At 48.7% G+C, this 12,995-nt stretch overlaps 1 protein-coding gene across 1 annotated transcript; it reads left to right on the top strand.

Annotated features, from left to right (window-relative positions):
• Positions 1-414: 414 nt before the first annotated feature.
• HEATR9 (HEAT repeat containing 9) lies at positions 415-12,702 on the top strand. The gene is made up of 15 exons (XM_035027355.1): positions 415-638; positions 1,538-1,587; positions 3,072-3,253; positions 3,512-3,638; positions 3,847-3,903; positions 4,092-4,148; positions 4,829-4,886; positions 5,251-5,381; positions 8,844-9,026; positions 9,440-9,532; positions 9,638-9,757; positions 10,886-10,959; positions 11,447-11,498; positions 11,939-12,025; positions 12,268-12,702. Exons 1-15 carry the CDS (start codon positions 551-553, stop codon positions 12,646-12,648), a joined length of 1,740 nt encoding a protein of 579 aa, XP_034883246.1. The 5' UTR covers positions 415-550; the 3' UTR covers positions 12,649-12,702.
• The last annotated feature ends 293 nt before the right edge of the window (positions 12,703-12,995 follow it).

The raw sequence follows: 12,995 nt of genomic DNA, 5'->3' as shown, positions 1-12,995 counted from the left end.
AGTAGGAGGTACGGGAGGCAGCTCCTCACCACACAGGGAAGAGTTCAGTCTCTTGCAGCCAAGGAGGGAGGTGTGTGTACAAACAGGGCTTTCCCCCTCCTGCCATTTTCCTGATGACTAATCCTAAGAACCATCCCTGCCCCTCCCATGGGCTGATGTGCGCTTGACAGTTCACCAAATGCTTTGACTTTCTTTCCCGTGCATGCCTCACCACAGCCCCTCCAGCTCCCAGACAGGCATGACTTTCCCACTTTTCAGATGAGGAAACGGAAGCTCCCAGAGGTCAAGTGACTAGCTCAAGGCCACAGGCCAGGGGACCCCAGGGGTGGGGGCTGGGGGGGCGGGGCTCAAGAATGGAACTGGAGTCTTCCATTTACCTAGGAGATCTGGTTGCTCAACACTCGGAAGATTCTACCCGCAGAAGCCCCAGCCCCTCACCTGTCCCTCTTGTGCCACAGAGGACAGGTCTCCCCAGCTGTGTCCCCACGCTCCCAACAGCCCTGTATTGCCCCACCTGGGTTCCCTCTGGTCCCACCAGGAGAAGAGGAGGATGGCCTACGAAAAATCAGCTGATCTCTTTGACATCTCCAGGTCCATGTTCAAGTACCCATGGCTAGAATACCCAGAAAGGACCAAAGGTGAGGCTGGAATAGACAGGAACAAAGTCAAGGGTGGGGCCTGGAAAGAAAAGCTCCCTGGCTCCCTCTCCCAAGACGGGGGTCTGGTGAGTTCAGCAAATCCACAGGAAGGGTCAGGGCAGGCCACCGGACACTTGGTGGCTCCCCACGGCCTTCAAGGTAAGTCTCCACGACCCGCAAAGATGGGACATCTGTCTCCCTAGCTTCCGCTCCCACATCTGCACCCTGCTCTCTACCCGACTCCCCACCTCCCGGTCTTTGAAAGAAGTCATTCCCCGTGTCTAGCGCTCTTCCCCCTTATCTATTGGGCTAACCGCGACGTGGATTAAAGACTGAGCCTCTGGGAAACCTTCCCTGATCCTCCCAGCCAGGTTAGGGGCCTCATTTGTACCACCTGTGCTCGTATCTTCACATTTGTCTCCCTTTGTTAATCACTAGTAAACAATTCTGTCTCACCAGCTAGATCCGTGGTTCTCAGAGTGTGGTCCCAAGACAAACAGCATCAGTATCTTGTTAGAAAGGCAAATCTGCTGAATCTATACTCAGGATGAGTGCCAGAAATTGGTTTTAAGAAGCTCTCCAGATGAATGTGTGGTGATTAACATAACAATAAAAAATTTTTAAAAAAAGAAGCTCTCCAGGTGATCCTACAACACACTCAAGTCTGAGACCCACTGAATGAGACCACTGGTTTTCACCATCAGCTGCACATTAGAATCCTCTGGGGAGCTTTCTGAAAGGCCTAGGCCCTATCCCCAGAGCATCAGATTCAATTAGTCTGATGTAGGGCCAAGGCAGGTTAAAAATTCCCCCAAATAATTCTAACATGCAGCGTTCACTAAATGCTGAATAAATGAATACCTGACTGGATGATTCTTAGCCCACCATTTGTACCACAGAACTCAGAAAAGTCACGGCTCCTGTTCACCTGCCCTTGTCCTGCTACCAGGTAAGACCCCTAACTTTTGCCCCCGCCCCTGGAAGCTTTGTTAAAATGCCAGGGGCAGCCGACTGCCCCTTTCCTTTAAGGCCAGGTCACAGAACCCTTACACTCATCCTTGGGGCTGCCGCTAATTCTGTGTGACCGTGGACAAGTCACTTGCCCCCCGCCCCCGGGGCCTCAGGCGCTTCCTCGGTCACAAGCCAACCCCTGTCCCACTCCATTTGGGGAGTTGCTATGAGCTACTATCTGTAAGGCCCAGGCTTAATGCCGGCAGTGCTCAATAAGGAGTCATTTTTATTCATTAATGCGGGGATCCTCATAGTTAAAGTTGCCGGATAGAATACTGGATGCCCAATTAAATTTGAATTTCAGATAAGTAACTTTTTGTATAAGTATGTCCCAAATATGGTATCCAATACCTAAAATCTAAATTTACCTGGGCATCCTGGTTTTTTTTATTTGCTTGGTTTTCACTAAATCTGACAACCCTACTCATTACGAGTCAATGCTCCACTTTCTGAAATCATGGCAGTCACCTGACAACCTTTACTATGATCTTCTCCATCACCACACTGAAAACCACTGGCTGGAGCCCCTCTTGTTGCTCAGAGAACTGACTCTGACAAAGGCTGGGGCAGAGATAGGAGTGAATTCTAGCCAAATCTGCGGAGAAAGTCCCCTGACCCACCCACCACCCTCCACTACAATCACAGCTGCAGTTTCACGACCGTTTAAGGAAATTCTGCTTTTCCAACTGAACTGTGAAGTTCCACGAGGGGCAGGGATGATAACTGCCTCCCCAGCACCTAGCACAGTGCTTGGCACTTAGCAGGTGCTCGGTGAGTATCTGCTGCATGCCTGAAGGGGCAAAAGCCTGTCTTTCCCTTTTTCACTCCACATCTCCCTCACCCCTTGCCTTTTTTTTTTTTTTAAGGTTTATTTATTTATTTGTCAGAGAGAGAGTGAAAGAGCACAAGCAGGGGGAGCGGCAGACAGAGGGAGAAGTAGGCAGAGGGAGAAGCAGGCTCCTTTGCCTAGCAAGGAGCCCGATGCGGGACTCGATCCCAGGACCCTGGGATCATGACCTGAGTGGAAGGCAGACGCTTAACCGATTGAGCCACCCAGGCATCCCACCCCTTGCCTTTTCATCTCCTTGCCCAGATGGCCTTTTCAAAGTGCTTTGAAATCCTCAAATAACCAAACGGTGTACTCTGATTGGCTTACAGATCAACAAGGGCTTCACAATCTTGATCTCGTTTGTTCTTGCAACAAGGGCTACAGAAAAAAGGATTATTAGCTCCATTCTGCAGATGAGAAGACAACTGAGATCTTGGTGGGTGAAGTCACTTGCCAAGTCACACAATGGGTCTCTGACTCTAGCTGAGATGAGAGACTAAAGGGCGTCCCTCTCACCTAGTCCCTTCTTATCCTGGTCTTTTTCCTGGCTGAGGAATATTCCCTCCCACTGCTGTGCCATTCACACCCCCCAGATGCCAAAGGAAGAGTTTCCCCCAAGCCCAGAGTGCTGGAGGCAGCACCCGAGCAAGCCACATTCAGTGCCTTACTGCTACTTCAAGAAGCCTGAGATCTACACACACTGGCACACTCTGTATGATCAGCGACAAGAACGGGATGCCCAGAAAATGCTGCAGAAAATGAGAGATCACCCTAGGTGTGCTTTGCCCCTCCCTATTCTCCATACCCTTCATACCTTCTAGTAAAGAGAGGAAGGAGAAGGAAGGAGTGGGGTAGGGGGTGGGGCAAATCCAGCTTACAGATCCCAGAGAGAAGCCTGGGGTAGGAGGAGGTGCATCTGTCTTCCTCTGGTCCCATCTCTGAGCTGGGCTGAGGACCAAGGGCAGAGGAAAGTTTGTGAAGTACAAGGGAGGGAACAAGGGGACCAAGGCTGCCTATGCAATTTCTCACACAGGCAGCTCAAAGAGGGCATGCCCATCCAAAAATTCCATCTCCCTATGCGCAAGTTGACTATAAAATCTCGGACAGTATCCAAGCCCTCAGACTCTACTGGGAACCCCCTGAAGCGGCAAAGATTAAAGGTCAGGGACCACGGTGGGAGGGAGAATGGGGAGACTCCCTTTCTGTGGGTGCCCTTATCTTGGGCTCACATGATCCTTCAGCCCTCAGTCCCTGCCTACAAAATGGAGGGAGAAAAGGAAAAGGGATTTGATGAGCTCCTCTCTGTTTGAAGTTCTACAACTGTATTTATCCCTTTCTTCCTCTCCGCTGGCTCCCTTGGATGGGCAGGAACTCACCAAAAGCCTGGAATCTCCCAGAGAGCATGAGCAGTTCTATGCAGCACAGGTGAGAGGTGGCAAGGGTCGTGGAGCATGGCCACAGGTAGGAGTTGGCTGAGCTGGGGAGTAGAAAGATGCTTGGGGTGGGGATGGGGGGCAGTGTTCCAAGACAAAACTCCAGCTGTGTCCAGAGGCTGTAACTCATGGGGGTGGTATCTGAGCTCTCTTCCCTTTCTTCCACCCCTGTTCTTGCAGGCTCTGGGATGCCTGGGCGTCAGTGACAAGTTTGTCATAGAGGCCCTGCAGCAGGTGGTGAGTCTAGGGCTGCAATGAGCTCATGAGAGGAGGAAACAGGGTGTGAGGTATGTGGAGCATGGGCACAGGGGCACAGACAAGGCTCGCCAAGGTGCAAGGATGCTGGGTCAGATGCGGTGAGGAGAGAGCTGCCAGTGTGCGGCATGCCACATCTCATGCCCTTGGCTTTCTTGAAGGGCAGCTTGGTGGGGCTGGGGGAATCTGAAGTTCCCCTCTGTCGAACAGAAAAGACCCTCGACTGAAAAGCAGAAAAGAACTGGGACTGAGTTCATTCTCTACCTTAACTGAATCAATGCCCCGTGCTTATAGGCCAATTTATAATGGGGAACATGCGTTCTTATCCATATTCGCATTTAAATCTTACAAACTGGGAATAGACAGTAGTATCTGTATTTTTCTAATGATAAAATGGAAGCTCTGAGAGTGAGCCAAGTGACTTGCCCAAGGTCCCATGGCTACTAGATACCAGATAGGGATCGGAACAAAAGTCTTACTCCCGAGTTGTGTTCCTTCCATTGCACCATCCTGCCTGTTGTACTCTGTGTTTGAGCATAGAAGGTCACTCTCTAGGCCTTGGTTTCCTCACTTGTAAATGAAAAGTTAAGCTGAAATGATACTTAACGCTCTGACATTCCATCACCTTACGGCATATCTCCACCACCTGCCTCTTAAATCAGGCCCAAACTGGTCCAGAGAAAGTGAAGTATGAGGCCTGTCGAAGCCTGGCCATGCTGGGTGAGTATGTCCCCTCCCTGAGGGGCGAGTGGGAGAAAGTGAGAAAGGAAGCAGTGCAGCCCCTTTCCCCTTTGGGTAAGGACACCCACTTCTACCTAGCATTTGGCAGGATCTGGGAGCTAACCTAGTACTGTGGGCAGAGAGAGGAGAGTGGAGTGAAAAGAAGAGATTGGGAGGGAGTGGGTGGGTCCCTGGAACCCCAGCCATGCTCAGCCAGCTGCACCAGTGTCCTGGGAGGACGGGCAACACCTGGGGATCCAGTACTCAGAACTTCTGTCTTGAGGGCACAGTGGAGTCAAATGGGTCCTGGCAGAGAGGAACAGTCCCTGAGGCTCTGCCCTGACCCGAGGACCTCCCTGTCCAGGCTGCCTGAGTAAGCACGTGATCCAGGTTCTCATCACACAGCTGAAGGGGCAAAATGAGGGGCAAAGGATGGATTCTCTGACAGGGCTACGAGCGGCTCTGAACTCCTGGGCTGCTGTCCCCAAAGACAAGGTGATTGGGAGAAGAGTCAGTAACTGGGGCAGGTAGGACAAGGTAATTGATGGTGCTGGCTGGGGTTAGGTCAGGGAGACGGTAACCCCTAGCGCCTAGCCTTGGTGGGAGAAGACACTGTCCTCGTGGAGTTCCCTGTGGAACAGCTTCCCTGAACAGAAGCGCTGGCAGGGCCACGAAGGAGTCACACAACGCCTGACAAGCTGGCTTTCAGAGCCATGGTCTGTTCATTTCCAAAATGGGGGAGAGTCACACTCATCAGGATGAGCACTGAGTAATGTACAGAACTGCTAAATCACTAAATTAAAACTAATAGAACGCTGTACGTTAACTATACTAATACAACACTGCATGCTATTTTTCAATATAAATTCATCAACAGATTAAACAAAATGGATAGTAATTATAGCATTGTTGAGAAGATTAAATGAGATAATGTATGTAAAGCACCTCGTTCAATGCCTGCGCTTTTTGAATGGTAGCCATTATCAACCTTAAAATAACCTACTAAAGAAAAAACCTCTCTCAAGAGGGGAAAGGGATCAAGAGAGTCTGCAACACTACTCAAATTTTTTCCTTTTAGAGTCCTCTTACTCTGAGCCCATCACTGTTCCATGTGAAATAGAAGTCATCATTCATCCATTTACTCAACAAATATATATATTTTAAATCAGCTATCACATGCCAGGCACTGTCCCAGGCCCTTAAGATACATCAGTGAACCAAACAGACAAAGATCCCCTGCTCTTGTGGAGCTTACCTTCTAGTTGGGGAGACATATAATAACCAGTAAACTTAATTATATAGTATGTTAGAGGTGACAAGTGCAGTGGAAAAATTAGGTAGCAGGGTGAGGATGATCAGGAATGCCAAGTGGGGATGGGACTAAGCTGCAGTTTTAAACACAGAAGGGAGGGAAGGCTTCATTTAGAAGGTGTCATGTGAGCAAAGACACGAAGAAAGTGAAGGTGTTAGCCTTGCAGATATCTAAGAGAAGGCATTCCCGGGGGAAGGGCCAATCAGTACAAAGGCTCTAAGGCAGGAGGGTGCTTGGCATGGTCCAGGGACAGCAAGGAGGCCAGTGTGGCTGCAGAGGAGTGGAAATAGAGAAAGTAGTAAAAATGAAGGTAGGTCAAAGTAGTTAACAGGAGACTCAATTATACTAGATCTAGATCGACTAAATCATACTAAATCATTGCTTTCTGGACGACTTCAAGTACTTGGACTTTTACTTTGCCTGAAGTAAGGAACAAAGCAGTGACATAATCTAACTTACATTTCAAAAGGTTCACTCTGCTGTGCTGAGAAGAGATGGGAGGTGGGGGTGGGGTATCAGGTGGAAGCAGGTGGACCAATTAGGGGCTACTGGAGCAATCCTGGTGAGATATAATGGTGGCATGGATCACGGTGGTCGTAGTGGGATTAGTAAAACTCTTGACAGGTAGAATGTGAGCTACAAAAGCCAGTGAGGAAACAAGGATGAAGCCAAGGTTTTTGGCCTAGTGGCTGAAAGGATGGAGTTGTTATTAACTAAGATGGAGAAAGTTGCAAGTGGAACAGGTTTGGAGGTAATATCAGAAGTCCAGTTTTGGACAAGTTATGTTCGAGATGTTACTGGACCTCCAAGGGAGACAGCAGGTAGAGTTGTATGTACAATTTTGAGTTTAAAAGTCTGAATCAGAGAAAGGAATTTATGAGTTGTTGGCATATAGACAGCCTTTAATGTCATTCAATTAGATGAGATCACTAAGGACCAAGTAGGAAATCTTAGGGCATCCCAATATTAAGAGCTCAGGGAGAAGAGGAAGAACCAGTAAATAATGACAGCTGGCCATTATTAGGTAGGAAGACAACCCAAGAGTGTGGTATTCTGAAAATCAAGTGAAGAACATATATCAAGGAAAGGAAACAAATCAACCACATCAAATAATATAAGGACTGAGAACTGATACACAGATTAACAATGTAGGAATCCTTGATTATCTTAACAAGAACAATTTTGGTGGGGTCATGGCGGTGTAGGTCTGACAGAAGGAGTTTAAAAGTGAACAGGAGGAAAGAAATTAGAGATGGCAAGAATGGACAACTTTCCAAGTTTTGCTGGCAAGGGCTGTAGCTGGCACCAGGGGTGGATTTTAGAAAAAAGAAAAATAATAGCATGTTTCTATGGTCCAGTAGTTAGAAAAATGATAACTTTGAAGAGAGAATAAAGAGTTGTGATTATGTGAGAAGAGATGAGGTCTAACACACAAGTGGAAAGACTAACTTTAGACAGATGGCCAGAGTCTATACTAATAAGAGCAGGGAAGAATATATGGGTGCAGGTATTGGAAAGAAATAGTGGTAGGTGCCTCTGGAACTTCTTTTCCAGTTGCTTGTATTTGCTCAGTGAAGTAGGAAGCAAGGTCATCAGCTGAGAGTTAAGAATGGAGGAAGAAGTGTTGGAAGTTCCAGAGGACAGGGTGTGAATCAGGAGGGTGGGAAAAAGAATTGCCCATGGAAAAACAGTATGGTTACTAGGTAGCACTAAGGGTCTACACAAGGTTTGTGTTCACACATTCAAAGCAAGATCAGTCACCATAACCGTGTGCTTTTATCCAGGAAGCGCAGGCACAGAGTAAGTCGAGAGTTGACTACAATGAAGCAAGAGGAGGTAAAGGAGTTGAGTGAGGCAAGCAAGTGACTATAGTAGGACCATGGAGTTTAAGCTGGGTAGAGAGGGAAGAAAATGAGGAGCAGTGAAAAGGTGCTCAGTGGACTGTTAATCCTTGTGGAGTCCAATAATTATTGGCAAGATAGGAGCTGGAAAGATAGGAGGTGATGGTCAGAGAGTGGGATCCATGAAATGGAGATCATGGAGAAGTCACAGTAATGGATAATGATAAAAACCTCTCTGTGGGGCGCCTGGGTGGCTCAGTTGGTTAGGCGACTGCCTTCGGCTCAGGTCATGATCCTGGAGTCCCTGGATCGAGTCCCGCATCGGGCTCCCTGCTCGGCGGGGAGCCTGCTTCTCCCTCTCCCACTCCCCCCTGCTTGTGTTCCCTCTCTCGCTGTGTCTCTCTCTGTCAAATAAATAAATAAAATCTTTAAAAAAAAAAAAAAAAAACCTCTCTGTGAAAATTAATGGCTTACATAGAATGGAGGACAAGGACAAGATTATTGGAGAACAGGAGTAGGATCAATGACATGTATATTTTTTAAAATGTCAGGAATTAAGATAGCAGAAGTGTTCGAGAGTGACAGTCATCCATCCACAAGATAAAGTCAGAGAGAAATGAGATAAGACCTAGGAGCAAGTAGAGGAGAGCAAAAATAAGGGGAAGTGGGTAAAATAATCTGAGGACATGAGATTCATTCTGGGGAGGAGGGACAATGCTCTGGAAGTAGCAGTGAATTGCCCTCTTAACAAAGCCTGGCTGAAGACATAGTCCCCCTGCCCATTTCACTTCTTGTCTCCCTCAGAGGACTCAAGTCGGGGATGAAGAGAAGTTGGTACCTGTGCTGCAGATGCTGATAAATAAGTCATCGAATGAAGCAGCTCTGGAGGCAGCCCTGTGCTTGGGTTTCCTGAGGCCCTGCAGCAACACAGCCCAAGAGTTCTTGTTGCAGTGCCTGAGCCAAGCGTCCAAAACCCAGCAGATGAAGGTGTGAAGGGCAGGAGGCTGGGCTCCCTGGGGAGCACTGGGGAACCAGAGGCCAGTGCTGACTTTGGTATATATAGCCTGGACCCCGTCATACTCAACCAGAGAAAAGAAGCTTCAGCAGGGAGCACTGCGGGGCCCTGTGTGTCTATGAATATGTATATGCATGAGTATGGGGTCACATAGATGTGTAAGTGTACATGTCTCTGTATATATTTGATTTGTATGAATGTTCATTTATAAATGTGCACATATGTGCACACATGAACTTAGGTTCTCACTCAAAAGGCGAAGAGGCAGGAGATGGACCCCATCTGTTCCCCATGAGTTTTAGGCTCAGCCCTCAAGCCTACCTGGCCGTCCAGATGCCTCTTGGCCCTGTACACCCCACCCTACCCTGCCCGCCCCCCCCCCCAGGCACTCAGGATGCTGGTCAAGATGATGCATGTACACACAGCCACAGTCACCAGGGCCATCCTAGACCAGCTGTGCTATTCTAGTGTCCTGGAGGTAAGCTCTCAGACTGCCTAGGACCATTCCTTCTCCAGCACTAGCACAGGGGTGAGGGATAAGGAAGAGAGTCCATCCTTTATACCTTCCCACCTCTGCTCTCAGCACCGCTCTGAAGCCACCCAGATGCTCAAGACCATTGGGCTGGAAAAGATCCAGGCACAAGGGCTGGAGGGATTCACATTTGACCTGCTCTGGAGGAAGACGTATAATGAACCTTTCCTTGTAAGTGAGACCAAAGTCCCAAGCCCAGGCAGCCCAAACCCGCCTCCTTTCTCTTCTCTGAAGACCTCCCCCAGCTTGGCTCCCACCACACTGCCCCACAAAGTATCATATTCACTCTAAGGCACTAAAGCACTCCCTGTTCCCCTAATACGGCCCATGTTTTCAAGCCACCTTGCTTTTGCTCAGACAGTTCTCTCAGCGAAAAGTGCCGAGTCATCCCTCCCTCCCTCTGCAAGGTGAAAAATTTGCCTCATGCTATTATTCACTCCTCCCTCCTCCTGCCTGTCACAGTGACTGCTCCTGCAAGGCCAGTCCAAACACCTTCTATGGGAACCTTTCCCAAATCACCTCCAACAGAATGAATCCTGCTTTCCTCTGTGTCCCTTTGCTTTCATCTTTTTGTAGCTTGTTACAGAACCAGCCACAGAACTTCTAAAGACATTTTTCTAAAATGTAAATCAGATTTTGTCTCACCTCTGTATAAAACTTTTCAGTAACTCCCCAATGCCCTCAGGAAGGCTTACATTGCCCTTTACCACCCAAGGCCTGCTTCCCTCTCTAGCTTCATCTCTCCCCACTCCTGCTCAGGGCCACACACCAGCTATGCTTAAAATGACCTTGTCCTCATTTATACCTGTTATCCCAGTGTAATTCCTCAGAGTGCCCCACTTTGAAGAGTCTCAGTGTGGTTACCTAGCTAAACTGAAATATTTTCTGTTCCCCAACCTCTGTGTGCTCTCTCCTGCCTCTAAGCTTTTGTACATGCCCTCCACTCTGCCCAAAACGTCATCCCGCCCCCAGCCCTCTACTGATTAACTGCCATCCACCCTTCAGGCTTCAGCTGAGGCATCACTTCTTCCAGCAAATCTTGCTGATACTCGGACTGAGGAGACCCTCCTATGTTCACCCTATAGTTAGTTCAGTTGTAACACTTAAAACAGTAGTGTGACTGCCTACTCACTTGTCTGCTTCCCCTACCAGACCATGAGTTCCTCAACACAAGGACCATATGTAGCACAAGGTCAACATTCGGTAAAGGTTTGTGAGCACTTCAAGGTACACTCCTGTATTCTTTTTCTCTTAAGGTGGGACAACAATTAAGGTTGTCCCACCTTAATTCTTCTTCAGGCTATGAGGCAGGCTGTGGCTGAAACTGTGGAAGAGCTCAAGATGAAGCCTACGATGATGAACTTGGTGGAGGCGTGAGTGGCTCCGGCTGGGAGCTGCCAGAGCCAAATCCCAGGCTGTGGGAAAGGGGCACAGGGTCGGAAAGAGCTGAGAATCTGATCCCAGTTCTTACTTCTCACTTGCCCATGCCCCTAGCCAAGTCACTTTTTGACCCCTAGGATTTTTCTTTATCTGTAAAAGGGGGCCGATAATACCTACCACTCAGGGTTGCTATAAAATATAAGAGCTCAAATTAAGATGAGGACATGAAAGGCATCTAAAGAAGGTAGAGTTCTGGACGGATGTGAGTCCTAATTGTCATTCAGTGCCTCCTGGCAAATTGCAGTACCTGCCTTTCCCTTCCTAGCCCCTTTCCTGACCCAAGTAACAAGAGGGAGCAATTGATGAAATTAGCATCACTCATTGACCTTAAGCCTGACTCACTCTGGGCTGCAAGAAGAAACAACCAGCCTTTCTCCCCTACCCTCTAATTGGATAATACACTCATTCCCTTCTACATAGGCAATTGATGAACTCAAATGCCACTGCACGCCAGGAAGCAGTCATCTCTTTGGTAAGGCCAGCTCTGCTTCTCTGGCCAGATGTGTTGGTGGCCAGGGGAGTAGGCAACTGAGCACAATTACTCAGCGGCAGAAAGGGCTATAAAGTTTGGGGAGGTGTGCTGGCTTGTTTTAGAATTCTGGCCCTACCAGGAATTCAGGGGTAACCTCTTCTTCAGGATTGGAGGTATGTGGGATAAGGGACAGGAGATGGGTATAAGAGATGTTGCTTAGAATTTGCAGGAATTGTCTTGACTCTTCCTGGTGAACAGTATGCACTGGAACCCAATGCAGTGGTCCCAAAAGGGAAAGAAAGGGATACCTCAACTGGGGAGCTATAACGCCCCCTCTCTCCAGGCCACAGGGTTATCAGAGGGGGACTAGAATGGAAAAGAGCACAGATGTGCATCTTCCTAGGCTGGCTACTTAGTCACTCTCATTCTGCCTCTGCCAGGGCGTCCTGGGGATCCGCAACCCACAAGTATTCCACTTGCTCCTGGACATGCTAGACACAGAAAAGAGCCAGGCTGTGAAGAAAAGCGTAAGGCATTCCCGCCCACCTCCTCCACTTCCTACCCCTCCTCTAAGCCTCTCTCACCCATCCTCACCACTTCCTCTTTGTCAGGAGGGAGGAAAGGGGAATGAGCCTCGGACATTATCCCTTGACTTCATTACTTGGGGCCATAGCGGCCTGTGGCCAGAGCACCCCCTCCCTGGGGTGCCCCCTCCGCTCCCAGCCTTAGCCTGAAGTGAGCCAGCCATAGGACCTTTGTTTCAATGCAGCTACAAGAAACATTAACTCTCTTGGCCTCAACTGATCCCTGGATCCAAAACAAGCTGAAGAACAAGGTTCTCTTTGTATATGAGGCACTTAAGACTAATGAGGAGGAAGGGCCTACAAGGTTCCGGAAAGAGCCTGAGAACCCAGAAGAGTTAACTATCCAAGACTTTCAACTTGCACAGCTGAACCCCTTGTTTATTGCAAAGTCCAGAGCCACATCAGACCAACAGAAAAAGCTGAGTGCCCAGAGACGCTCTGCCTTCTACCTCACCTCTGCCTTCCCACCCTGTTTCTCTAAACCAAAACACAAGGAACCAGCCACAGGGCCCTGGGTGCCAAGGATCAGGAAGCAGCTCCAGATTCTTGCTAAAACCTCCCAATAGGTCAGTTCTTCGGCCCAAGTCCCCACTCTCTCCCTGAGGTTGCTTCTCAGGCTCCCCTGAGAAAACAATCTATACCTATCTTCCATGAATAAATGAGTGTCACTCCACCTATCACTGCTGGTCCCTTTGTCAGAGGCTGCATGGAAACTCAGGTCTCCTCACTCCTGGTTGAGTGTTAATTCACTCAAGCCACATGTCCTTTTCACAAAGGGAAAGAGCCAGAGCTGCCCTAGTGGCCAACCTGCCTCCCTAAATCAAGCCCTTGTTTATGCCCAGAATTTGATGAGCCTCTGCCCAGAGTGGGCTACAGAAAGGAAAGTAGGAGAAAATCCTGGAAAGCTTGGCTC

This window comes from Mirounga leonina, unplaced genomic scaffold, assembly GCF_011800145.1.
Source record: "Mirounga leonina isolate KUSES-001 unplaced genomic scaffold, KU_Mleo_1.0 Mir_200, whole genome shotgun sequence".
NCBI classification, from domain to species: domain Eukaryota; kingdom Metazoa; phylum Chordata; class Mammalia; order Carnivora; family Phocidae; genus Mirounga; species Mirounga leonina.
This window is presented reverse-complemented; position numbering and strand designations above follow the sequence as displayed.

Coding starts and splice junctions, on each gene's coding strand:
- HEATR9 (XM_035027355.1), top strand. CDS start 551: ATGGCCTACGAAAAATCAGCTGATCTCTTTGACATCTCCAGGTCCATG. Junction 639..1,537: donor ATACCCAGAAAGGACCAAAG/GTGAGGCTGGAA, acceptor TTTGTACCACAG/AACTCAGAAAAGTCACGGCT. Junction 12,026..12,267: donor GCCAGGCTGTGAAGAAAAGC/GTAAGGCATTCC, acceptor GTTTCAATGCAG/CTACAAGAAACATTAACTCT.